The 27,821-nt window shown below is 38.4% G+C and overlaps 1 protein-coding gene across 10 annotated transcripts in view; it reads right to left on the reverse strand.

Annotated features, from left to right (window-relative positions):
* The window catches only part of LOC150090991 (disintegrin and metalloproteinase domain-containing protein 11-like), a 1,161,948-nt gene that overhangs the window by 562,198 nt on the left and 571,929 nt on the right, over positions 1-27,821 (reverse strand). For all 10 annotated transcript variants that reach the window (XR_016546962.1, XR_016546963.1, XM_090373761.1 and 7 more), the window contains one exon: positions 245-316. Coding sequence is in view for 8 of the 10 variants with exons in the window: in XM_090373761.1 (XP_090229887.1) it covers positions 245-316 (72 nt within the window). In the remaining 2 variants the exon portion in view is untranslated. The remainder of the gene's footprint in view (positions 1-244; positions 317-27,821) is intronic.

Raw genomic sequence — 27,821 nt, forward strand, 5'->3', positions numbered from 1 at the left:
TAACATATAGTGAATTTTGAAATAAATATTTTCTCCTTACCGCATGATGCTTGGAAATCAAAACCAAACTATTCTGAATTTTTCATTATTGCAATCATTTTATTTTAAATTCTCAAAAATTTTACACCACTGGATTGACTGCCTTTGCTGCTTATTATAAAACTCAGTAGTGAGAATGGTACATTTCATCTACATAAAAGAAATTTTAGAACAGTGTCAATAATTTCTAAACAATAACATTTACCTCAATACTTCCACAGTCACACTGCTCTCCTTCTTCTATTACCCCATTGCCACAAGTACGAAAATCTTCAAGCTAAAAAAAAAAAACAAAAAGGAAAAATATGAACTATATTAACTGATCGTATAACTGAAAGTATATACAAACAATCGTAGGTCTATGATAGTTATCCAAAAGTAAAGCAGAAAAGCAGTTAATTCAGAATGTATTTTAATAACATAAGTTATATTAAAAAACTTTAATGCTTCCTAATATTTGGGTGATTTTTTAATGTTGTTTAACTGTCTGCTGAAGTTAAGCTGTTTGATGCATTGGGTCATGGCTACACCCAATACTTCTAAAGACAAAAATCTTTGTTCATGCAATGACTCCTTGAGCTGGGGGAATAGAACATAATTGCAAGAACTCATAACAGACTATAAGGGGGTGAGGTAATATCTCTCACTTGAAATCGCCAAAAATGAGCTATACAGATTGTGTGACATGAAGCCTTGCACTGTTTTGGACACAAGCTTGGAAAGTAGTTACGTTAGTTGAAGTCCTGCTGAGGTTTCTTATAGTACTAATACAATGAGAGCAAGAATGGGATGGCAGAATTAGACCATAGAAAATAATGGGAAACTGCTGATGAGTTAAATGTAAAGGCATTCATGAGATATTCTAGATCACTAAATCAAAATTACAAAGTCACTGACACATAACTCCATATAAAGGTTGAACTTAAAAAAATTGTGAGATTAATTGGATACAGAACAATTCTGTTACTTAATGACTAATGAATAAGTGAATTAGGCTCTGTACCTAACCCACCATAACAATCTTGCTCTATCAGAAACAACATTTTGAAATAAAGTCATTACAGTCTTTCAAAATGTTCTCTTACCATTACAGTAAGTTTGCAAGGACAGCCTGTGGGGTATTATCAGTAGTATGCAAAACTTTTGCTAGTAGAAATGAATTGGTAACTAACTTTCTGTCTAATCAGTGATCTTAAATAGTATATACGATTGGAGGCTGCATTTCAGGAATTGTATCAACTTGCTTATAAGGATACAAAGGAGGATAACAAGACTAGATGTAGATGTAAAGAGATAATAATACAGGAAGAGACTTTCTGTAAGCTTCAAAGTTTCGAAATAGTCATCTGTGTTAGACTGGGGTTTGAGCCCGTGACCACCAAATATGGAGGATGCGGAAAGGTCAGAGAATGACCACGACATATCCCCAGAGCAATATGGCCTTAGTTGCTAATTCTCCTAAAAAAAAAAACCGAACAACAAACTGTGTTTGGGATTTCATTAAAGTGTTTAAGGCCATAAAAGTATTTATCAAATTAATTAAGGAGATATATCTTCTCCTTCTAGAATGATGAACAAGTTACCGATAACTGTTGCATGTCTGGCTAAGGCTGGCAAAGGAAATGCAAGAATTTTGGTATATGTTATTAGACCATATTCAATCTCTCCACCCCCACAAAACCTGCAGTATTCCTTAATTCATAAGGCCTTCTTTGTGACATTAACAGTGACCCACACAACTCCTCTGTTCAAGTGAATTTTATCTATACAAAATAAATTTCTTCTAAACCCTTGGTTATGCTAAAATTTTTTTTCTATATGATTTTTGCAAAGTTTCTGAAGACCAGAGTTAACTGAAAAGACTCTCAAAATATAAATCACCTTGTTGCATTTCGGCAGAATTGTAAAAAAAAAATAACATTTTGACCTATTCGCTAGATAGGTCAAAATGTTATTTCAGCTTGATTTTATATTTCCCTACGAGGTTCTAGTTCATTTTCTGCTTTAAGTCATTGCTTCCCACATGGATAATAGATCCTTTAGTTTCCTTAACCCAGCAGTAGTTACACCCTTGCTTGTGACAAACACAGTTGTGCAGAACCTGGCAGGTGCCTAACTTCATTTTTAGCTTCCAGAAATTTTATTTTATTTTTTTTTTATTTTGCTTGCAGTTTACTAATATTTCTTTTTTCCTTATTTTGAAAAATAAAAGTAAAATAAATGAAACTAATACACCCATTAGCATTAGTAGGGCATATGATGCAAAAAAGCAAGCTTATATAGCATCAGACAAAAAAAAAAAAACGAAAAAAAAACACCCTTCACATTTCACTCTGAATGTTTGTCTAGTTCTGCCTTGAACTTATTTAAGTTGCCGACCTCCATTACGACAGATGGAAGTTTGTTCCAACTATCAACCACCAGCTGGCAAAAGGAGAATTTCCGCACGTCTATTCTACAATTGTCCTGCCTCAATTTGAATTTATATCCCTCAGGTGAGTAATTAGCATTACCATTAGGAGGGCATATGATGCAAGAAAACAAGCTTATATATCAGCCAAAAACAAATCTTCTAATTTCATCTATCCACACGCTCAAAATGTTTGTCTAGTTCTGCCTTGAATCTATTTAAGCTATCAACTTCTACAATGAGAGGTGGAAGTTTGTTCCAGCAATCAACCAGATGCTGGCTAAAGGCAAACTTCTGCACATCTATCCTACAACTTTCTTTCCTCAATTTGAATTTATGCCCTCTCAGGCAATTATTCTGAGCAAAGGAAGAATCCCATCAGCATTGAGCATGATCAAACCATTTAAGGTTTTATACACTTCAATCAGATAACCTTGCAGGTGCCTAGTCTCCAGACTACTGTAATTAGCAAAATTTAAGCCATAAGAGCAACCCTTTGTTCCATTACCTAATCTTGCTGCCCTTCTCTGCACTCTCTCCAGCTGCTCTACATCCTTCCTAAAATGAGGCCTCCAAACCTGTACACAATACTCAAGGTGTAGCCTGACCATTGCCTTGTACAAGGGGATATTCACCTCCTTATCCCTGATAGAAAAATTCCTGTATATCACTGACAAGACACCACAAGCTACTCTTGTAGACCGTCTGCACTGCTCAAAAAACTTCATACCTGCCTGCACAATTACCTCCAGGTCCTTTTCATTCTCTACCACTGTCAGTGTTGTACTATACAGTTGATATGTTACTCTGGGGTTACTGCTTCCCATATGCAGTACTTTACATTTGTCAATGTTAAACTTCAGTTGCCACCTCTCAGCACATCTGTTCAACTTTTCTAGATCCTGTTGCAGCAGCGTACTGTCATTAACAAACCTGCCAACTTTTGTATCATCTGTAAACTTGGACATTACGCCTGATATACCATTATCAATATCATTTAAAAATACAGAAAACAACAATGGACCCAACACTGAACCCTAAGGGACTCCACTAATAACATTAATCCACGAACAGCAGTATCCATTGATTACCACTCTCTGTCTTCTCCCACTCAATCATCCCTTTATCCATAGCAGCAATTTGCCACCAATGCTGCACTGTTCCAATTTGTGCAGCAGTCTTCCATGTGCGTAGCTGAGTGGTCAGGAGCAGGAGTGCAGTAGCACACGCTCTTTGAGTGGACCGGGGTTCAAGCCCCTGACTGCTGAATACAGTTGATCTGCCAACCCGCACTGGACCATTGTGGCAGATTATGGTCCATTTCCCTCAGCATGAATTGTTGAGAAGGCTTCCATCCTGCAGTGGGTTGATAATGGCTGCACTTTACCTTCCATGTGCAATAGTATCAAAAGCCTTTCTAAATTCCAAATATATGATATCAAAGTTATTCCCTGCACCCAGTTACTTTGTGACCACATCATAGTATCCAATCAAATTGGTCAAACAAGACTTGGGTTGCTCCTGGCAACCCAAAGGTTTGGATCAGAGTAAAATGCAAAAACTTTGGGAGGTGCATTATGTCCACAGAAGCCAATGCCCAAACAACTAAGAAAAAAAAAAAAAAAAAACAACATGCTGCTGTAATTTGTACAGTAGTCTTCCATGTGCTACGGTATCAAAAGCTTTTCTAAAATCCAAGTATATGAAATCAAAATTATTCTTTGCATCCTTTCTGACCACATCATAATATCCAATCAAATTTGTCAGATAAGATTTCTCCTTAACAAATACATGCTGTGTCTGAACTATAACTGCAGCCTTATCTAGATGTTCCTGCATTGCTTCCTTAACCAGTGACTCCATTATTTTCCCCGAAACAGAAGTCAAACTAACAGGTCTGTAATTACTCATGTCACCCTTTGATCCCCTTTGTGAATTGGGGACACATTTGCACATCTCCAGTCCATGGGAACTCCCCTGAGTCCAAGGAAGATTTCATAATTATGGCTAAGGGTTTGCTTACTTCCTTTGCTGCCTCCTTTAATATAACTGGATAGATCCCATCCACCCCAGGTGCTTTCCTTATGTTTAACTTCAACAATTTCTGCTCCACTTTGCTCTCAGTTATTATAAAATCATATAACTTTCTGTTAGAGTTTAATAAACTTCTAGCATTCCCCTCCTTAAATAACTCCCCATGCATGAATGTAGATGCAAAATACTCACTCAGTTTATCAGTTACATGAGCATGATCATCAATAGGCAAATCATCTATGTTAAGTGGTCCAATCTGTTTCATCCCTTTCATTCTAGAGTTCTATTTTTAGTTCAGAGAACCATTAAGAGCAGTAAACTTCAAACTTAAGTTTGAAGATATTAACGTACTTTGTCAAACAAATAAAGAAATAAACAGATAAATAATAATAATGATCAAAGCGAGAAACCATTTTACCTCAATAATAACAATAATAACCAAGACAAAAAAGCATTATGTACGATAATTAATCATAAAACCAAGACAGTACTTTCTGTGCTGATGTCTCGGTCATGTCAGCCAATGTGTACCAATTTCAAACTACAAGTGTGAGAAATCAAAACAGAGGATGCTAAAGTGAAAAGCAAAAATAGTAAATGTCATGCAGGAGCCAAAAGATTCTTTCAATTTTTAATTCCAAGTAAATAATAAATTTTTATTTAGAAAACACTCAAATCAAAAATTAACTATATTTAGGAAGGCAGAAAAAAAAATTCTGATTTTTAATCAATAATTAATGATTAATGTGCAACAGATATTTTTTACCTGTCAGGTCAAGAACTGACAACTGGTTCATAACATCATTTGTGCCAGGCAGGTGCATTCTGGCTCTATTCCATTTATCTTTATTATAGAAGATTTTCTGAGTTTCTCACACTATGTTGCCCAATAAAATCATCTCATTTGTAATCAAAGTATTATAAGCCTGTTTATCCATAGTGACAACCACATCATCCAGCAGAGATATTCTTGGAAAAGTATTGAATATCGCAATTACCAACCTCCACATTTTTCACTCTCCAGGGCATCTACTGATTTCTGAGAAACAATCTCATCTTTTAGTATATTGAGCTTTGACTTCAGATCACCCCATCTAGAGAAAGTTTCATATATGGGCTACAAGCAAAAAAACTGTGGCTAACAGCCAGAGGCAATTTTATCCTGAGTCACACAAATCCAAGTCATGTTGTTCTTACTTTTTCTACTGGAAACTAAATTTATTGCTAGATAAACTGAAATTATAAAAATATCACAGCGTATTTACTCAAACACTATTAATGATATGATGAAATACCTTTAAAAATTGGTTACACTAAAATTTTAAATACAGAGCTGCATGAAAATTGTATGTTATCTTAAGAATTCAAAAGTGCAGTGGTCAAGTACTACTGCACTTTTAATTTCTATGTTTTCTGACAATGATTATCTAACTTTTGAATAATGCTCTAATTAACAGTTCCAAACTAAAGTATAAAAAAACATATAAGATATGCCACAATACTATTTATAGCAAAATATAAACACACACACATACCCTGTGTGTGTGTGTGTATATATATATATATATATATATACACACCCTGCAGTATATATATACTGCAGGGTGTTTCCAAAAGAATAATCAATAATTTAAACTAAAATAAGCAAAAAAGTCCCAGTGAACATCGGGCCGCAAATGAATCATTTTCAAGATAATGCACATTTTCTGTTAAGATCCAGAGCACTCTGGATCTTAACAGAAAAGATCTTAACAGATGGGAGCACTCTGGATATGGTAGGGGTACAGTAATTGGCGATGTAACATTTGCCACACACTGCTATGACTCAGTACACGCTCTTGCAGAGCAACCCTCCTTGTCAAACTTCCTGGATTTTGTTCTATTCTTTCTAACACCCTTTCCTCAACATCAGGTGTTATGCTTCCGGGCCTTCCTGCTTGTACTCTATGTGGGAAGTGCCTATGTTCTCTAAGGCATTGATGTACCCTGATGACTGTGCACCAGTTTGGCTGCCTTCGCTTGGGAAATGCTTATTGGTACAAACGCACAGCCTAGAGTGCACTGTCATTGGCTTTACCATACATGAAGTGCATGTCTGCATACTGTTCGCTGCTGTAACCTCTTTCCATGTCGACTATCCTTTGACAAGTACTAGTATGCCTGCTATGGCTCAGAGCATGGGGAAAGGGAGAGAATGAGCATAACCTAACCTAAACAAACAAGTCAGTGGTGGATCCCAACTAGAAATGTGCAATATCTCGAAAACGATTCACTTAAGGACCCATTTTTACAGAGCTTTTTTTGAATATTGTAGTCTGTATAGTTCACTGATGAGCCAAAACATTATGACCACCTACCTAATATGATGTTGGTCCTCCATGTAGCTCGTACCTGGCAAGGCAATAATGCTACAAGATTTCTAAATGTGTCTTGCGGTATCTGGTACTAACATGTAACCAGCAGATCCTTTAACTCCTGTAAGGTTCGTGGTTGGTCCGATGCTGCAGATCAGAGTTGCTGTTCCAACACAAACCACAGATGCTCGATGGGATTGATGTCTGCAGAATTTGGAGGCCAGGGAAATAACTGGAAATCTTCCTCATGTTCCTTGAACAATCCAGGCAGTGTGGCATGGCACATTGTACTGCTGAAAAATGGCACCGCCAAAGGGGAAGACTGTTGCCATGAAAGGGTGTACCTGGTTAGCAATGATGTTTAGGTAGGTGGTAGATCTCAGAGTGCCCGGCACATGGATGACTGGAACCAAGGTATCCCAGCAGAACATCACCCAAAGCATGATGCCGTTACTGGCTTGTTTTCATCCCATGGTGCATCCAGGCGCCATCACTTCCCCAGGTAAATGAGGCACACGTACCTAGCCATCCATATGGGGCAACAGGAAACATGATTCATCAGACCAGACAATCCTCTTCCAATCACTCAAGGTCCAGTTTCAATGCTCGCATGCCCATTGTAGGAGCTGTCGCCGCTGAACCATGGTTAGCATGGGCACTCGGAGCAGCCTGCAGCTACGCAGCCCCATTTTCAGCAGGATTCGATGTACTGTGTGTTGTGACACATTACTCCCATCACCAGCATTCCAATTATTGGTGAGCTCAGCCACAGTTGCCCTTCAGTTGCCACGTACCATTCGGGAGAGAGCCTTCGTTCACCTCAAGCATCGGTGAGCTCATCCATCAGTGGGGTGCTCATCCAACATCTCGCCAGCAGTTCGTGGGTTTCCCCTCCTCGGCCCACTTTTGGTAGGCACTAACCACGGCTGACCATGAGCACCCCACCAGCCATGCCGTTTCAGATATGCTCTGACCCAGTTAACTGGCCATTACTATTTGGCCTCTGTCAAATTCGCTTAAGTCTGCTGCCTTTCCCATTTGAAGAACAAGAGTAACACTGATTAACAGAGCCAGTATCAAGTGTTTTTTATACCATGTCCTGACCTACACATGAACCGTAGTTCACCTGCAGTTGCTTCAATTTGTATAATGATTTGCTGGTCATAATGTTTTGGCTCATCGGTGTATATATAGCAAGTAAAAGCAAATGTATCAGAATAATAAAAAAAATTTAGAGAAACAAATCTAGACATACTGATGAAATATAAAAGTATGAAAACTTTATTATTATTCTTAAAAATAGTAATAAAATATATACAGATAAATGCTAAAGATTGCCTCCATAGCCGAGTGGTCAGGGGCTGGAGTGCAGTAGCACACGCTCTTAGAGTAGACCGGCATTCAAGCCCCTGACTGTGAAATTCGGTCGATCTGCCAACCCACACTGAAGTGGCAAGGCAGATTATGGTCCATTTCCCTCAACATGAATCGTTGAGGAAGCTTCCATCCTGCAGTGGGTTGATAATGGCTGCAGTTTACTTTCTTTTTTTTTTTAAATGCTAAAAGTAATAAAAGTACTAAAAGTGATTAGAGAAAAAACAAAATACACATAAAGTAGCTTTTGGAGCAATGTGCCAAGTAGTATGACATATTATATTCTGCAGAGGAGCAACATGTATGCATGCATGCACTACAACAAACCAATGTAGATCGTAAACTTGAAAAAAAAGGGTGGGGGGTAAAAAACATTAGCCATCAGGCTCTGAAGAAGTAGGCCGATGTACATTTGCCAAATTATAAGCTTGCCATCTTCACCATGCTGTAAAATAACCACTTCCATAATATGTGGTTCCATAATATGTGATTAACGTTGGAAACCGTAATAATTATAAAGAGCACTTCCAACCAGAAGCGACAAGGAGAATCATGTGGTAGGTTAAAATATCAACATTGGAATGTGGGTTACAATTACTATGCTGCTCACGCCAATAGTGCCCAACAACAGCAGCAGAGTGGTAGAAGTTAGCCTCTCATGTTCTGAGATGCATTCACAAAGCCTCTGATCTGACTCACCATAATAACATGTCCTACAATCAACAAAAGTGATCCAATAAATGGAATCTGCACATTACAGCAGGGGAATGAAAGATTTCAGTTAGAAAGAACAAGAAAACAACTAAAATTTACATAGAAAATAACCAATCTTACCAGATCAAATTTAAAAAATAAACCTTACTGTAGTTTATTATAATCCTGTTGTCAAATATAAATACGTTTTGCCAGGAGCAAAAGAAGTTGCTGTCGTAGAGTGGATATCATCTTTTAAGGGTAAAAAAGCTGATATTATTTAACACATTGGCACTCATGACATTAAAAGTAAGAGATCTAAGAACTTGATTAATAAGAACAGGACAATGTTGAGAAAAAGCCATGAGTTAGGGTTACATTTAAAAGTGTCTGCAATTCTGCAAAGACACGATACAAGACAGTACATGATGAGAGCCTTATTGATCAGTTTGGCCCTGGAGAGACAGTGCATGGCTCATGGGATAAAATTTTTCACAGCATCGTCTGTGCTTATAAAAAGGAGACACTACTTCAACAGGAATGAGATACATTTAAATTTAAAGTGCACAAGAATATTTGCTGATGCTATCAAGGTAGTGTTCTGTTTGTTATGTTGTTTGTTTGTTATTTGGTTTTTAGGAGCATTAGCAACTAAGGCCATATTGCTCCAATGATATGTGGTGGTCATTCCCTGACCCTTCCGCATCCTCCATAGTTGGTGGTCACGGGCTCAAACCCCAGTCTATTGTGTTCCGTGGGTCAGGAAACTGTTAGATTGGGGAGATATACAGAATAATGGATTAATAATGGAATACCAGAGGTGAAAATTATTTTTACACTCCTTCTCTTAGAAGATGCAGCTCAGAAATCAAAAGTACTGGAGATTTCAAGGTCTGCTGTGGGTTATCATGCAACAAGGAAACACATGGCAGTCTTAGGGTAACTAAGAGAAAGAATAGGTGCATGTATACTTGCATGTACACCAATTCTAGGAGAACAGTAAACAAATTTGATGAATTTGAAGTGCTGGTCAATTCAATAAATGCAGATACTGTAGGGATATCAGATCCAAGTCACTTAGATATCCAGGGATGGCCATCCTGAGGAAGCAAGGGGTGCATTGCATCCCAGAGCCAATGTTCAAGGGGCACCTGAAAACCTGAAGCTTACATACATATATGAAGAAAATTTTTAAGGGGCACCAAATTACAATTCACACCCAAACGTCACATTCCCTAGGATTTCCCCAGCAGATATCAGAGATGCAGAATTTGAATATGGGGAGTACATATACAAAAAGGACAGTGAGGACAGGAGTGTGTTGTTATGCTCTTATTTAATAAGCACATAAAATCTAAGGCAGTACATCCAGTTGACATGGGTGGCCAGTGCAACATTGAGTCAGTGTGGTGTGACATAAGCCTGGGAAAACAAAAATGAGGATTAGAGTGTGTTATAGGCCTAATGACTGAATAACTATACAGAGAAATCTTGAATAACTATTCAAGAGTACTATGAATAACTATACAGAGAAATAGAATTGGTCAGTAAATCAGAATATCTTTTAATGGAGATTTTAATTTTCTGGATATTTACTGAAACTTGCGGATTGGTCACTCTCACATTAGCAAGCCTTTTGTGGATTTATAGGGTGACTGTTTTCTACAGCAGCAGCATGTTAGAGAGACAACAAGAGATAGCAGTACTCTGATTATCAACAGTGATGCTTCATGCATTAAGAATCTGCACATAAAAGAACCATTAAGTGGTAGTGATCAGAGTGTATTGATGTGGGATTTACTCAGCAAAATCAAATGGAGCTCGATTTGTCTTTTAAAGTTATAATTACCATCAAGGATAAAGGGAAGGGTTTAAGCATTCATAAAAGAGACTACAGTGGCCTCAGATAGTCTTTAAATTCTATACAGTGGTACCAACTAATGATGTTACCAGCAACAAATTCTAAATGGGAAACATTCTGGGGAATAATCATGGAAGCTACTTGGCTTTTTGTACAAACTAACAAATATTGTTCAAGGCTTAGACCAGAATAGATGTCAGGGCTTTGCTGCACAAAGACCTAATTAGATGTCGGGGCTTCACTGCACACTAGCTGAAATCAAAAAAAAAAAGAGAGAAAAGAGTAGATTAGAATATACAAATTAGTGGCTTCCCTCCTTAGACAGCTAACTATTCAGTTGACCTTTAAATTTACTTGAACTGTCAACCTTGCCTACCTCCAAAGGCAACTAGTTCCAGCGATTAACGACTTGCTGGATAAAAGAAAAATTCCTACAACCTCATCTAAGCTTCTTTCCCTGTAATATGAATTTATGCCATTGAGTTCTGGAATTCTCTATAACAGTGAAAATTTCACTGTTATAATTCGTTCATTTGTTCATTTTACTAACTCCTCTCAGAGCTTTATAAATCTCAATGAAGTCACCTCTGAGGCACCTGTTTGACAAGTTTTGTAGCACACACAATCAGTCTTTCCTCGCATGGTTGCCCTTTTGCTGATCTCACCATGTGAGTTGCCCATCTTTTTAATCTTTCAAGAAGCTCAATGTCTTTTTTTTTAAATGAGGTCTCCATACTTGAACACAGTATTCCAAATTTTGTCTTACAATCGCTTTACAAAGTGGGATTATGATCTCCACATCGCTACATGATAATGTTCGATAAATCATCGATAGGAGACCATGAGCATTCTCAGCTACCTGTTTACACTGCTCAGAAAACTTCATATCTGCTGGAATTATACTACCCATATCCCTTTCTTCCTCTACTGTTTTTAAATCAATTCCACCAAGTGAAGTTGAATTAAAAATCCATCTGAGAAACAGAAAGAATCCCTTCAGCACTGAGCTTGCTTGACCCATTCAAAGCCTTAAACACCTCAATCAGGTCACCTCAATGGTGAAATTTTCAGAACTAATGCCTTTCTTGGTAGGAGCACCTCTTTGTTCCCCCTCACCAATTTCGCTGCTCTTTTCTGCACCTGTTTCAAAAGCTCTACATCCTTTCTAAAATGGGGCCTCTAGACTTGTATGCAGTAGACAAGATGTGGCCTGACCATTGCCTTATACAATGAGATAATTACCTGCTTATCCCTGCTAGCAAAATTCCTGTATATCATTGACAAAACCTTTGAGCTGTCATGGCAGTGTGTCTGCACTGCTCAGAGAACTACATAACTGACTGCACAATTACTCCCAGGTCTTTCACATTTTCCCCTACCCTAAGTGTATTATAGCACAGTTGGTACATTATTGCTACCTGTATGCAGAACTCTGCATTTGTCATTAATAAACTGCAACAGCCACTTCTCAGATCATCTAGCTAATTTTTATTGATCTTGTTGCAGCAGCATACAGTCATTACTATCATTAACCTCCTGCCAACCTTTGTATCATCTTCAAACTTAAGCATTAGGCCTGATATACCCTCATTAATAAATACAGAAAATAACAATGGGCCCTGCACCAAATCCATGGGACTCACAAATAACATTAGTCCATGAAAAGCAGTGTCCATTGATTATCATTCTCTGTCTTCTCCCATTCAACCATCCCTTTTTTCCACAGCACTAACTTGCCCTTTGTGGGATCCACCCCAGGTAAATTTCTTATGTTTAACTTCAACAACTTCTGTTCCAATTTCCTCTCAGGTATTACAAAATCATTTCACTCCTTCTTAGAGTTTGATAAACATCAGGCATCCACTTCCCTAATATAATAAAATTATTTTTTGCATCCAGTTTATTTGCAATTGCATCATAGTATCCAATCCAATCAAATTGGTCAGACAATTTTCCATTTAACAAATCCATTCTGTGACTGAAGTATAACTGCACTGCTGTCTGGATGATCCTGCATTACTTCTTTAAACAGTGACTCCATTATTTTCCCTGGAATAGAGGTTAGGCTAACAGGTCTGTAATTACTTATGTCACCCATATATTTAATTACTGGTGTCCATAATCACTCATGTAACTTGGCTTACATATCTCACAAAAACATATTCTGTAAAGTGAACAATAACAACCACATCTATATTCTTACTCATTCATTTTAAAATCCTTAAAAATATACCTGTGTTATTTATAACATAGTTAACTGAATTGTGTCACATCTACTGTGTTACAAATATATCTACAAAATTTAAATGTGTAGATATTTTCAATATCACTGAAACATTGCAGAGATGCATAAATATTGGCTACTTGATGACTACTTATATTAAGGAAGGCAGCAAAGTAGGTAAGCAAACCCTTAGCCATTATGAAAAGAGAGCATCCTTGGATTCGGGAAAGGTCTCTGTGGACTGCCAATGTGCTAATATATCCCCAGTTCATAAAGGGGGATCAAAAGGTGACATAAGTAATTACTGACCTGTTAGTCTAATGTCTGTTCCAAAGAAAATAATGGAATCACTGGTTAAAGAAATAATGCAAGTTCATCTGGACAGGCATGCAATTATAATGCAGTCACAGCAAGGATTTGTTAAGGGGCAGTCTGCATCACAGCAACCAATCTGATAGGTTACTATGATGCAGTGACCAAAGAACTGAATGCAAAAAATAATTTTGACATCATATACTTGGATTTTAGGAAGGCTTTTGATACTGTTGCACATAAAAGACTGCTGAACAAACTGGAGCAATGTGGCATTAAGGGCAAGGCACCTCCGTAGCCAGGTGGGCAGGAGCAGCAGTGTGTAGGCCATTGTTAGGCCACATCCTGAATACTGATACAGTTTTGGAAACTTTGTTTTAGGAGGAACACAGACCTGTTGGAAAGGGTGTAGAGAAGAGCAAACAAGATTAGTTGATGGCACATTCAATAAAAAAGTATATTCTTACCAAGAAAGTTCAATAAATGCAATATCAATATGCACCTGCATGATTCAAATAAAATATTTAAAGCTTAAAAATAATTAACTCATCACTGATCATGTAAAAATTTGAAATTGAAATTTATTCCTTTTTTGATGCCACCAATATTTTCAATCTTTTAGTATTAGCAGAGAGATATGATGCAAGAAAGCAAGCTTACATAGCATCAGCAAAAAAAAACAAAAAAACTTCCCATTTTGCACATCCACTCCAAAAGTTTGTCTAAGTTCTACCTTGAATTTACTTAAGCTATCAACTTCCACAATGACAGATGGAAATATATTCCTGCAATCAACCATCACAGGCTAAAGGCAAATTTCCCATCTATTCTACACATCTATTCTACAACTGTCTTTCCTAAATTTGAATTTGTGCCCCTCAGGTGCATAATCTGAGCAAGAGGAAGGATTCCATCAGCATTGAACTTGCTCAAACCATTCAAGTTTTATACACCTCAATCAGATCACCTCGCAGGTGCCTAGTCACCAGATGCTGCAACTTGTAGAATTTAAGCCTCTCTTGGTAAGAGCATCCCTTTGTTCCCCTCACCAATCTCATTGCCCTTCACTGTACTTGTTCCAACAGCTCTACCTAAAAATTAGGCCTTGAGATCTGTACGGCATACTCAAGGTGTGACTGGAACTATTGTCTTATATTAAGGGATAATCACCTTTTTATCTCTGCTAGCAAAATTCCTGTATATCACTGACTGGACCAACAACCCATTCTGGCAGTCTGTCTGCACTGCTAAGAAAGCTCTATATCTGACTGTACAATTACCCAAGGTCTTTTTCATTATCCACTACCCTGAGTGTAGTATTGCACAGTTGGTACATTGCTCTGGGCTACTGCTACTCATATGCAGTACTTTGCATTTGTCAATTTAAGCTTCAATTGCCACCTCTAAGACTATTTGCTCAACTTTTCTAGATCCTGTTGCAGTAGCGTACTGTCATTACTGTCATTAACAACCCTGACAACCTTCGTATCACCTGAAAACTTGGACATTAAGCCTGATATACCTTCATCAGTATCACTGATTAATATAGAAACCAACAACACTGATTACCACTCTGTCTTCTCCCACTCAACCATCCCTTTCTCCATAGCAGCAACCTGCGCTTAATGCCATACTGCTCCAATTTGTACAGTTGTCTTCCATGTTATCAAATTGTAGCAGGGTGCTTAATGATTTTGTAATAACAAAATCAGGAAAACTTTTGACACTGTTGCGCATGGAAGACTATCATACAAATTGGAGCAGAATGGTATTAAGGGTAAGTTGCTACAATAAATAAAAGGATGGTTGAGTGGGAGAAGACAGAGGGTAGTAATCAATGGGTGCTGCTCTTCGTGGACTAATGTTATTAGTGGAGTCCCACAGGGTTCGGTGTTGGGTCCACTGTTGTTCTGTATATTTATCAATGATATTGATGAAGGTATATCAGGCTTAGTGTCGAAGTTTGCAGATGATACAAAGGTTGGCAGGATTGTTAATGACAGTAATGGCAGTGTGCTACTGCAACAGGATCTAGATAATTTGGGCAGATGGGCTAAGAAGTGGCAACTGAAGTTTAACCTTGACAAATGCAAAGTACTGCATATGGGTAGAAGTAACTCCAGAGAAATGTACCAACTATGTGGTACTACACTTAAGGTGGTAGAAAATGAAAAAGACCTGGGAGTAATTGTGCAGTAATATATGAAGTTTTCTGAGCAATGCAGACAGACCACCAGGGCAGGTCATGGGGTTTTGCGAATGATATATAGGAATTTTTCTAGCAGGGAAAAGGAGGTGATTGTCCCTCTGTATAAGGCAATGATCAGGCCATGCCTTGAGTAATGCGTACAGGTCTGGAGGCCTCATTTTAGGAAGGATGTAGATTTGCTTGAGCATGTAAAGAGAAGGGCAACAAGATTGGTGAGGGGAATGAAGGGATCCTCTTACCAAGAGAGGCTTAAGTTCTGCAAATTGCAGCGGCTGGAGACTAGGCACCTGCACGGTGATCTGATTGTGTATAAGGCCTTGAATGGGTTGAGCATGCTGAATTCTCATGGGATCCTTCCACTTGTTCAGATTACAAACCTAAGGGGCATAAATTCAAATTAAGAAAAGACAGATGTAGAATAGATGTGTGGAAATTTGCTTTTAGCCAGCGGGTGGTTAATTGCTGGAACAAACTTCCATCTGTCATTGTGGAAGTTGATAGGTTAAATAAATTTAAGGAGGAACTGGACGGGCATTTGGAGGGAATGGTGTGATTTTTTTTTTTTTTGGCTGATGCTGCATAAGCTCATACACTTGCTTTCTGGCATCACATGCCACTACTACTATGTGCAACAGTATCTAAAGCTTTCCTAAAATCTAAGTATATGATATCAAAATTATTTTTTGCATCCAGTTTCTTTATGACCACATTGTAGTATCCAATCAAATTTGCCATACAAGACTTCCCCTTAACAAACCCACACTGTGTCGGAACTATAACTGCTGTCTTGTATAGATGCTTCTTTAACCAATGACTTCATTATTTTCTCTGGAACAGAAGTCAAACTAACAGATCTGTAATTACTCGTGTCACCTCTTTATTCCTACCTCCCTTTTGAATTAGGGAAAAATTTGCACATCTCCAGTCTGTGGGGATGTCCCCTTAGTCCAAGGATGCCGTTATAATCATGGCTAAGGGTTTTCTTACCTCCTTTGCTGCCTCCTTTATTATAAATGGATAGATCACATCCACCCCAGGTGCCTTCTTTATGTTTCAGCAATTTCTCCTCCTCTTTGCTCTCATTTATTACAAAATCATTTAGCTCCCTGTTAGAGTTTGATAAGCATCTGGCCTCTACTTCCCTACAGAATTCCTCATATGTGAATGTAGATGCAAAATACTCATTCAGTTTGTCAGCTACCTGAGCAGAATTATTGACAGTGGAACCATCAATATCAAGTAGACCAATCTGATTCATCCCCTTCCTTCTAGAGTTTACATATGTAAACAAATTTTTGTTGTTTTTGTTTGCATCCTTTGCCAAAGATTTCTTGTAATCTGCCTTTGCTTGCCTAGCCTCCTTTGTGACTTGATTACAGACTAGCTTATATCTACAATAGGCTTCTGTGTCCCCTGATAATTTATATGCATCCCATAAATTTTTCTTCTCTGTCACGTGTCTCATTAATTCATCTGACATCAATTTAGTCTTAAACCTCAAACAGTATTTTTTAGTTGGTATGAAAAGCCTAGTTTTAAAAGGCTTCCAAAATTAATTCCATGAATGCTTTTCATTTAGAATTTGCTGTTCATGCATGGATTTTACACAGTTGTGTAAAATCCATATTGTATATTAAAAATATATATTTTTAATTAATTTTTGAAAATTAAAACTCCCTTTAGCCTGCCGGAAAGTAAATGCAATTTGTGTTTACTCCTAATATTTGTGTACAAGCAAGCATGTGTTTCTTGCTTGTATACAAATGCTAGGTATAGTAAACAAATTTGATGAATTTGAAGTACTGATTAAGTCACCAAATGCAGACATGGTAGGGACATCAAAGACATAGTGCCACTTAGACATAAGGAATATGGAATTTCATTGTGGTTAGAATGTCCACAGAAATGGTGTGCAGGAGAGCAGGAATTGGGGATAACAGTCTTTTTTAAGAAGCATAGAGTCTGAGGCAGTGAACTCAAATGATGCGAGTGGCCAGTGCAAGGTGACCCAACAGATCAGAATCTTATAATACGAGACTTTTTAACTTTCCAGATATTGACGGAACTTGAGTTCAGTGCCAGATTAAGGCATGGGCTATAGGGCTCTTGCTCAGGACGCCATTCTGTAAGTGGTGCCAAATTTTAAATATTGCAAAAAAAAAAAAAAAAAAAAAATATATATATATATATATATATATACATACACAGGGTGATTCACTACCAGTGCGACAAACTTGCAGGAGGTGTAGGGGGCACAAAGATGAATCGGAATCACATAGCATTGCAGGGTCCGAAATGCCTTCGTCATGCGGTAGAGGACATTGAACGGGAGGTCACGTGAACAGCGATCCCGCTGGAAGTCAGCATTTGCGAACCGGTTCCTGAGGCAGTAGGATGGATGAGTATTCAAACATTGAACTGGCCGACATGCACCTTGCATATGGAGCTGTGGACTGTAATGGGTGCACCACTCTGCGCTTGTACCAGGAACGTTTCCCGCACAGGCGTGCTCCTCATCATACAATTTTTGCACGTGTGCACAGAAGGTTACGTGAGACTGGTTGTTTCACGAGAGGTACCATGAATTGAGAGCGAACGACGAGGATGCCAGACAATGAGGAGAATGGCAATCCGAGTATGAGTACTCAAGTGATAGGCCAACGACTGAGTATTTTTCAATCCACTGTATGGAGGATACTGTCAACAAACCAAATGAGTTCATACCATCTGCAACGCATCCAATCATTGGAGCCTGCGAATTATCCACTCCAGAGGACTTTTGCTACTTGGTTTCTTCAACAGAAATGGTTCACAAATGCTGACTTCCAGCGGGATCGCTGTTCACGCGGCCTCCCGTTCAACGTCCTCTACTGCATGACGAAGGCATTTCGGACCCTGCAATGCTATGTGATTCCGATTCGTCTTTGTGCCCCCTACACCTCCTGCACGTTTGTCGCACTGGTAGTGAATCACCCTGTATATATATTTCCTTAGTAAAGGGGGTGCCGAAAAATCTTTTTGCCCAGCGGTTGAAAATACCTTGGTATGGCACTGCTTGAGTTAGACATTCACACAATAGCACAAATTTTCTGGCTTTATTATATGCTGTTTTTGAGCAGCACATTAGAGGAGCAACAAGAGAAATCATATTCTAGATCTGATTATCAGCAACTACTCTTCCTGCATTAAGAATATCCAGATAAAGAAACATAGCAGGAATCATAACATACTGATGAGGAATATGCTTGGGTAAGGAGAAGGGATTTTGCTTTCATAATTGACTACACTGGTCTTAGAAAGGCTTTACATTTCTTTCAGTTGGAACAACTAATGATGTTACAAACTGCAAAAACTAAATTGGATGCATTCAGGAAAGTAATAATAGAAGCTACTAAGCTTTTATACCAACAAAGAGATACTATTCAATGTTTATATCTAAATGGATGTAAGATGAACTAATGAGGCTAGTGCCAGAAGAAGAAAAATGTGTGGAATAATTATAAATTAGCAAGCAACATGGAAACCTACAGTAAGTACACACTAGTCTGCAATCAAGTAACTAAACGAGTTAGGCAGGCTATGGAAGATTATGAGAAGTCCTTGGCTAAGAACACAAAGAAAAGTAGAAAGAAAGGAATGAAGAACATTGGCCCACCAGTTATGAATAGCATAACTATTGATGATCTTGTTCAGGTTGCTACAGGCTAAATAAATATTTTGCATCTATATTCATATGTGCTGAATTTTTTATGGAATGGAACACAAGAAGCATACCACGTTATAACTGGGAGATAAATAATTTTGGTATAACTGAGAAGAAAGAAAACAAAAGAGAAATTGCTGAAATTAAAAGGAAACAAAGAACCTGGGGGTGATGGAATCTACCTAATATTAAAAACAGCAGCAAAACAGGTGAGTGCACCTTTGGCCATAATTATGAGAATATCCTTGGATTCAAGGGCTGGTCCTTTCGATTGGAGGTGTGAAATATTCCTCCTATTGACATATGGGGATCGAAGTGTGATTTAAGCTAACTTCTGTTCCAGAGAAATTAATGGAGTCGGTGGTTAAAGAAGTACTGCAGAATCATCTTAACAGGAATGGAATTATATGGAAATCACATTATGGATATTTTACCCATAACCAAATATGTCAAAATTGAAATTTCTCTGTGCAAGCAAAAATTTGAAAAATCAGAAAAAAAGTAATTCAAACTGTAATTCTTTTTTGAACAACTGAAAAATCCATGTTTTATATTAAAAACAATATATTTTTAATTGAATTTTAAAATTAAAACCCCTTTAGACCTGTCACTGAGTAATATACAGATTTGAAAACCACACATATCAACAAACATGTACAATTATTGCAACCCTATCATTAAAAAGAAATGCTCGTTACATGGAACATGAAGTGAGAGCATCGACAGTTTGAGTCCAGACATCAATATCATGAAGCTAGTGAGCATTATTGATTGAAGGAATGCACATGGCAGTAAAGCCAGCTTGCTATCAATAACTATACAGGACAGATGCCAATCTGTCCTGTAATGTTATTAATAGCAAGCTGGCTTTACTGCCATGTGCTGGCTTTTATTGGTCCTTGAGGCTGACACAGACAATTCTCTCAGATTTGCCAGAGAAGCTGTGCTTGCTACTGGAAGTCTAAAACACTGATGGAACTAATATTCGGGTGACACTCAAGTCAAGTGGACCTAATTTCAGTGAAGTTCGGCCAGTCTGTAACAGCAAAACCCTCTGCTTGCACATTCACAATGGTGGGACTGTTAGTAATCCTGGGTATAACACCCAAGTGCAAGCACACTGTGGGTGACCACCCAGATGTGAACCAACGTAAGCAGGGGTCGAGGTGTGGCACCCACACCACACACAGAGGAATGCCATCCCTCTGTGTTACCAGGCAATACTAAGGGGTAGATGATTCTCACCAACTGGTGCAATACCACCACTTTGCTTATTGGAGGCTTGAAGTGGTGGAACCCATGTTTAGTGTCCAGAGAAAAATTCAGTCAACCCTCCCCCATCTCTTCCATCATACAGTACAACTGATATCTTTTGAGGTTATGATGGACATCATGGCGAGATCCAAACTTCCTTTCATTTTGAGGGTATAGCTATAAAATGGTGTTCGCAGGCCGGCTGCTAGTTAGTACATTGGACCGAACCTACTGGTAGGTAACAATCTAGGAGGCTTCCAGATCAGCTAGTGTGTAATCTTGCTGCCTCTACTCTGCCAGATAGTGACTAGAGGGAGTCCGGGTAGTGTGTATGTGGTGGGGGGGTTATTGTCGACGCCACGTTATGTCAAGGCTCTGCGTATATTCTTACCATGGGTATGCCATATTCAAAAATTTTGTTACTTCATATGGCAAGCTCCCCACTTTTTCTTACTATTGAATAAACCATGAATTCTCAAACTAATAGAGCAAACTTGTCTGAGAAAAAATCTAAACCTCCTAAACACTCCTAGTTCATTTCACAAATATATGTGGTCTCAGTTCTAATCTCAATGATGTCCATTTCCACTTACATTCTGCCAAACCTATGTACTGTTACTGAGAGAATCTCAGTTATCAGTTGATTCAATGACTGCTCATCTCAATTGCACAAATTATTCACTGTATGAGTCCTTTTGCCTCAAAGGTGGTACTTTGAGGCAAAAGCATATGTCCATTCCAATATTCCCTGTCAGAGACTTGGTAATTTTGAATCTCCTCTTTTCGATTTTCTCTGGCTTAAAATCTCTAACTCATTTTGTCAAATTCATTTGTTGTCTCTACCATTCTCCCCACTCCACTAATCACTTGGAACTCATTGCTAATGGGATTCTTCCAATTGCTCAGATTACTCACCTGAGGGGGCATAAATTTAAATTTAGAAAAGACAATTGTAGAATAGATGTGCAGAAATTCGCCTTTAGCCAGCAGGTGGTTGATAGTTGGAACACACTTCAATCTGTTGTTGGAGGTCAGCAACTTAAATAAGTTCAAGGCAGAACTAGACAAACATTTGGAGTGAATGGATGGGTGAAATGGGAAGGGTGTTTTTTTTTTTTTTTGGCTGATGCTATATAAGCTTGCTTTCTTGCCTCATATACTCTACTAATGCTAATGCTAACTCTTTGACTTTTTCTCTTTGCAACTTGACTTTCTCCAGTCCAGTTTTCCTAACAGTGACATAATTTTCCTTTGTGATTTTAATGTTCACAACTCCAGCTGACTTCTGTTTTCTAGTCACACAGACCCAGCTGCTCAAGATGCTGAGGCTTTTGCAATTACTAATGACCTCGCACAAATTGTTCATTTACCTACTAAAATACCAGACAATCCTAACCATACAGCCAAGACGCTTGGTCTTTTTCTTACAAACAACCCTTCTAAGTACATGATCAAAGTGAGTGGACCTTTAGGCACCTCAGATCACAACTTAGTAATTGTCTCTTCTCCAATGGAGCCTTTCTCCAGTGTTCACTCTCAACCTCATGTTGTTTGGCACTACCAGAAGGCAAAATGGGATGACCTGCGAGATTTCTTTTCGTTGATCGGATTCTTTTTCAAAACTTCTGATGTCAACATTTGCTCAGATAGTGTCAGTGAAATTATTCTTGTAGGAATGGAATCCTTTGTTCTACACTCCACTTTAAAATCTTGTCCTTTATCTAAACCTTGGTTTTCCAACAAATGTGCTAAGGTTGTTCAAGAGAAGAATGTTGCATATCGTAATTGGCTCGTTTCCAATTCTTCAGTTTCATTTTCTGCCTACACCAGAGCTTGCAACAATTGTAAAGCAGTTATTAATCAGTCCAAACTAGATTTTGAACACGCTAAGAGTAGAAAACTTGCTTCTTGCCCTAATGGTAGCCGAGCATTCTGGTCTCTTACCAAAGCTATTGGCCACAACATTTGCCCATCTCTGCTCCCATCTCTGTCAAAACCAGATAGTTCTATTGTCACTTCAGCCAGGGATTAAGCTGACCTGCTAGCATCCCATTTTACTTCCAATTCATGTATTAATGATCATGGTAAAACACCTCGCACTATTCCCAGCATGCTCCATTCAATGCCTCCTGTGGTGCCCCATCAAAAGGATGTCAGAAGGATTTTGACGAATCTTGATGTTAAGAGAGCTCCAAGTCCTGATGGTTCTTTGCCATATTTTTTCACTTCTTATTCCAAAGGTGTTTTTTCTTCTGCTTGGAAATATGCTCATATCCAGCCAGTTCCTGAAAAGTGTGACAAATTCCTCCCATCCAATTATCCCCCCCACTGTAATTACTTCTACTCTTTCTAAAGTAATAGAGAAATCAATTAACCACCAACTCTTAAACTATCTAGACACCTTCTGTCTGATCAATGATTGTCAGTATGGATTCCGTCAGTGTTGATCCACTAGTGATATTCTGGCTTATGTTACCTATTTATGGAGAAATTCAATGGAAAGTCTAGCGAAACACAAGCAGTTGCTCCTGATATCTCAAGGACTTTCGATCATGTTTGGCATAAAGGTCTTCTAAACAAGCTTCCATCTTATGGTCTGCTAACTGTTTTTTGTAATTGGTTATTCAGTTTTCTCTCTATCTTCTAACTTCTCTACCAATGCTGGTGTCCTCCAAGATTCAGTTCTTTCCCACACTCTTTTCCTCTTGTATATTATGACCTTCTTTCATTGACCTATCCATAATTTTGCTGATGTTAGCACATTGCATTACATTTTCCAACTGAGAAACCCCGCCCTGCTCAATCAGCTTCAATTTCTCAAATATCCGCTACCAATTCCTTAACCCTTCATCGATCACTATGTATCTCTCAGATACATATGTCATATCTTTCTTTATTTCTGGGAACAAGATGTCGCTGTGCAAGTTTGCTTTTGAGTAGTTTCCTACATTGCTTTTTGAAATCCATTGGTATTGGTTTTGTTTTCCAAAGCCTTTTGGTTTTGATTCAGTTTGTATCTGTGAGATACAGTGTGCCCATCTGTGTAAGTGGTGCTGCATTGCTTTTGATGGCTGGGATGGATTGCTGATAGCCAAGTAATGCAAATGAGGCCAAAATTATTCATGCCCTGCTGTTTTCTAAGGAAGGAAGTGACGAAAGCATCGATAATGGACAGAATCCGATGAGGATTACATTGAAACAAGAGAAGACAACTCGGAGAGTGTGCAAGATGTAACATCATAAGAGGAAAGTTGCAACAAAGAGGACATACTGATGACAGTTTTTTCATAGGAAAAGATAAATCAACAAGGTGGAGGAAAGTCAACAGGTCAACGAAAATTTGGCACAGATCTCAAAATCTTCTAACAAAATTGCTTGGAGTTATTGGTCAAGCAAGAAATGCCAGTATGCCCTCCCCTCCAAGGCATGGAACTGCCTTATTACTGACAAAATTTTAGATAAAATGGTTGAATGCACAAATCAGTATATTCAAACAGTTCAGTAAAACTATAGCCAGGAAAGAAATGCCAAATTTACAGAAAAAATTTAGATAAAAGCTTTCATTGGTCTTCTGTATTTAGCTGGAGCACTTCGGAGTAACAAGCAGAGATTGGAAGAGTTATGGGGAACTGACAGAAATGGCATCAAAAAATTTCACTTAGTAATGAACCAGAGACACTTCAAGTTCCTCATCAGGTGTATAAGATTTGATGATCGAACAACCAGGGATGAGAGAAGAAAACGTGATCGCCTCGCTCCCATAAGAGTGATTTTCACTGAATTTGTGAAAAACTGCAAGACGTTACTTTCCAGGTCAGAATCTAACTATTGATGAGAAATTAGAGGCCTTCAGAGGAAAATGCGGTTTCAAACGGTATATACCTTCAAAGCTGAAGAAATATGGACTCAAAATATATGCCTTAGTAGATGCTAGGGTGCTGTACTCTTATAATCTTGAAATATATGCAGGGAAACAACTTGAAGGTCTGTACCAAATCAGTAATAGACCAGACTGGCTAATGTAGTCAAAAGACTGGCAGAAAGATTGATGAAAGATTGACAAAAGACTGACATCTGTAAACCAATTGGTTTACAGATGTAAATTTAGTTTTGGAACTCAGAAAAAGGAAACCTCTCTTATGTTGGAACAATAAAAAAGAACAAAATGCAACTCCCAGTAGAATTTGTGTCAGCCAAGAGCCGACTTGAAAAATTGTTTGTTTGGCTTCAGGAAAGAAGCAATAATTGTTTCCTATGTACCGAAAAAAATCAAAGAATGTCATCTTGATTTCCTCCTTGCATTTTAATTATGCCACTAACCATGAAACAGGTGATCAGCTGAAACCAGAAATTGTAACATTTTATAATGCAACCAAGTTTGGAGTAGGTACCGTGCGTGGATCAGATGTATGCAACTTACAATGTGGCACGAGCTTGTAGTTGGCCAATGGTGATATTCTACACAATGCTAAACATTAGTGGTGCATTGTCTGACAGAAGATGGACACTTCTGGTTAATATTCCATTGCTTTTCACCTTCAAAGCATTGCATAACTTTTCAAAAGATTTCTGTAATATTCTCCAGTAAGTGTGGAACGAAGTAGGTAATCTGTCAAGATAACTCCTTTTCTTCAAATCTTTAACTCCTTTTCTGTCCTAAAACATGGACAATATCACCTTTTTCACAGATGGAGTGGTCTTTGCCTTTTTTGGGAGGCAGGGAGGAGATGTGCTTCCACTACTTTGACATGTCTTTAGTCTCCAGATCATACTGATACACCCTGCATTTGTCATTTGTCACCAATCAATCAAAAAAGTTCTCAACATCCATATTACAAAAATCCAACAGTTGGCGAGTACATTGCATTCAACATTGCTTCTGCTAAGGCATCGGCAATCTTAGAACCCATCATGCGGAGACCTCAGACGTGCAGATGGTCATGTAAAAGGCTGTGGTGACACCCATAACTGAGTTATGGTATTTACATGATACCATGTAAATACCATAACTAATACTATGGGCCATGTAAATACCATAACTAATACTATGGGCCATGTAAATTGCCATTTACATGGCCCATAATTTATGTTAGAAACAGAGGACACTATATTGTCGTCTTGTCATGCAATTCTGGTTGTTGACACTTGAAGAAACATCAGGATTGTGTGATATATGACAGCATCATCTCTATATAAGTATTTATTTATTTCTATATTATCTTAAATTTTTTTATTACACTTTTTTTTCCCTTTTCTTTTCTAAGCAACTATTATTTACCTATACATTATACAATTATGGTTGTTGTGTGCTTTCTGTCTGTCAGTAGCCATTGTCCATAATTTTTTTCCCTTTCCTTTTCATATAATTTTTATAGTTATACATATGCATATATCTATATAATATTGGTGTAAATACACCATAGTTCACCCATAAGTTTAACTACATAAGTAGTGTAAAGGCATCGTTTGATTTTTATCTCATATTGTGGTTACCTTCACAACGAGATACCAGGTATTGCACTACTTCGAATAAACAATGCTTCTCAAGTAGTGCAATACCTGGTATCTCATTGTGAAGGTAACCACAATATGAGATAAAATAAAATGATGCCTTTACACTACCTATATAGTTAACCTTATGAGTAAACTATGGTGTATTTACACCAATATTATATAGTTAATTTCAATCCAAAACATATTATGCCTTGCCCATTTAGTCTTCAAAATATTATTATTACCTACACCATTTGGCATCTCTCATATTATGGAATTAACTTCGTAACCATGATGGCATGTTTGCATTAATTACCAGGGTACCTGCCTGCCCACTGATGAGGGAGCCAACAAGCTCCGAAATGGTGCCGTCTACATCACCACATAGGTTATGAGTCACAAAGAGACCTGGCATGGAGAATAATACATGGACACCTGCCAGTGGAGAAAAATAAAGCCAAATTCCGGGGCATATGAATATTGAGTGTCTATATTGTAAGGCGTGTTAAACAGTGGAACACGCATTTTTCTCTTGTCCGGTTACTCAGCACATCTGGATTAGTGTGCCTAAAACAATGAGAATACCGCGCTTGACTAGGAAACAAGTACTATTTCTACAGTTTCCAGCCCCGATTTCCAGAGCAACGAGCATCCTGTTATACCTCCTAAATGAAGGTAAATATCAAGCTTGGAAAATCAGGAAAAGAAAAGAAGAAGGTTCTGCAATGGAGGTGTCAAACGAACCCTTTGAATGATGCATGCTGCAATAAGAAGATTCTTGGTACTAGAGTTACTGCAACTCGGAAGGCAAAGATTTTTACAGTTATGGTGCTTCCCCACACCTCTATGTCGACTAATAGATAATAACATATATGTGCAGCTTAGAGGGTAATGATCAGTCTAGGTTAGGGGTGTTACATACCAACCAGATTAGCTTAGTTATTAGGGGATAGGGACTAAGTCAGCTGCAGGCATTTGGTCTCTCTCCTGTATGTACAACGGCTAAGCTTTGAAAGCTGAGGTGGTAAAAGGAGTATATAAGAGGGGGATGACCCTAGAACCCATGTAGGGCAAGCCTACTCCAGGTGGCCGCCAACTTGGTGGTCACATGGACTGGGCCTTCCTCGGAGTGTGTCAGTGGACGAGTGAGCAGTCCAATTGGGTTTAGTCATATAGAGATGAGCGAATAAGGGCGCTGTCTCTTTTTTTTTAAGCCATACAGGCCACTAGATAGTCCCAAAGCAGGACCAATAAAGGGTTAATTCCATAGAAATATCCGGAAACTGGAAAGCACGTCTGGTCTAACCAGTACACCTATCTACCCACTGATGAAGGCTAAAGAGCCAGAAACGGCACCAGAGGTGCCGATCTTAATCATCTTTGCAGGACTCTGACTGGGTAACAACAGTCCCCATCAGGGGGACGCATTGCCCAGCCGGGGCATGGAGCTCTGAGTTCGTACGAATTATAACTAATTATCCCTTTCATTCTTCTACGGCATCTTTTCCTCTCCCTCTCGTACTATCACTTTCCTACCTCTTTTTTTCTTTGCTCAGTCTTATAGGGATATTGAGGATAGCTGATATCTTTATCCCATACCATATTTCAAAACGGTCGCCGGGGGGGGGGGGGGAGCCTGATATTCACGGAGTTTCTGAAAATAGGTAACAACAGTCTTCTCTACTGGGGAAGCATTGCCTATTCAAGGAATATATGAGCTTTGAGTGTGAGTTGAAGGAGCAACTGTCCCTTTCTTCCTTCTACGGCATTTCCTTCCTCTACCTCTCCTACTATCACCTTCCTACATCTTTATCTCTTTTATAAGTCTAATAGGGATAGTATGAGGATAACCGAGAACTTT

Source organism: Mastigoproctus giganteus, chromosome 1, assembly GCF_048544385.1.
Source record: "Mastigoproctus giganteus isolate SK-2022 chromosome 1, ASM4854438v1, whole genome shotgun sequence".
NCBI lineage: Eukaryota > Metazoa > Arthropoda > Arachnida > Uropygi > Thelyphonidae > Mastigoproctus > Mastigoproctus giganteus.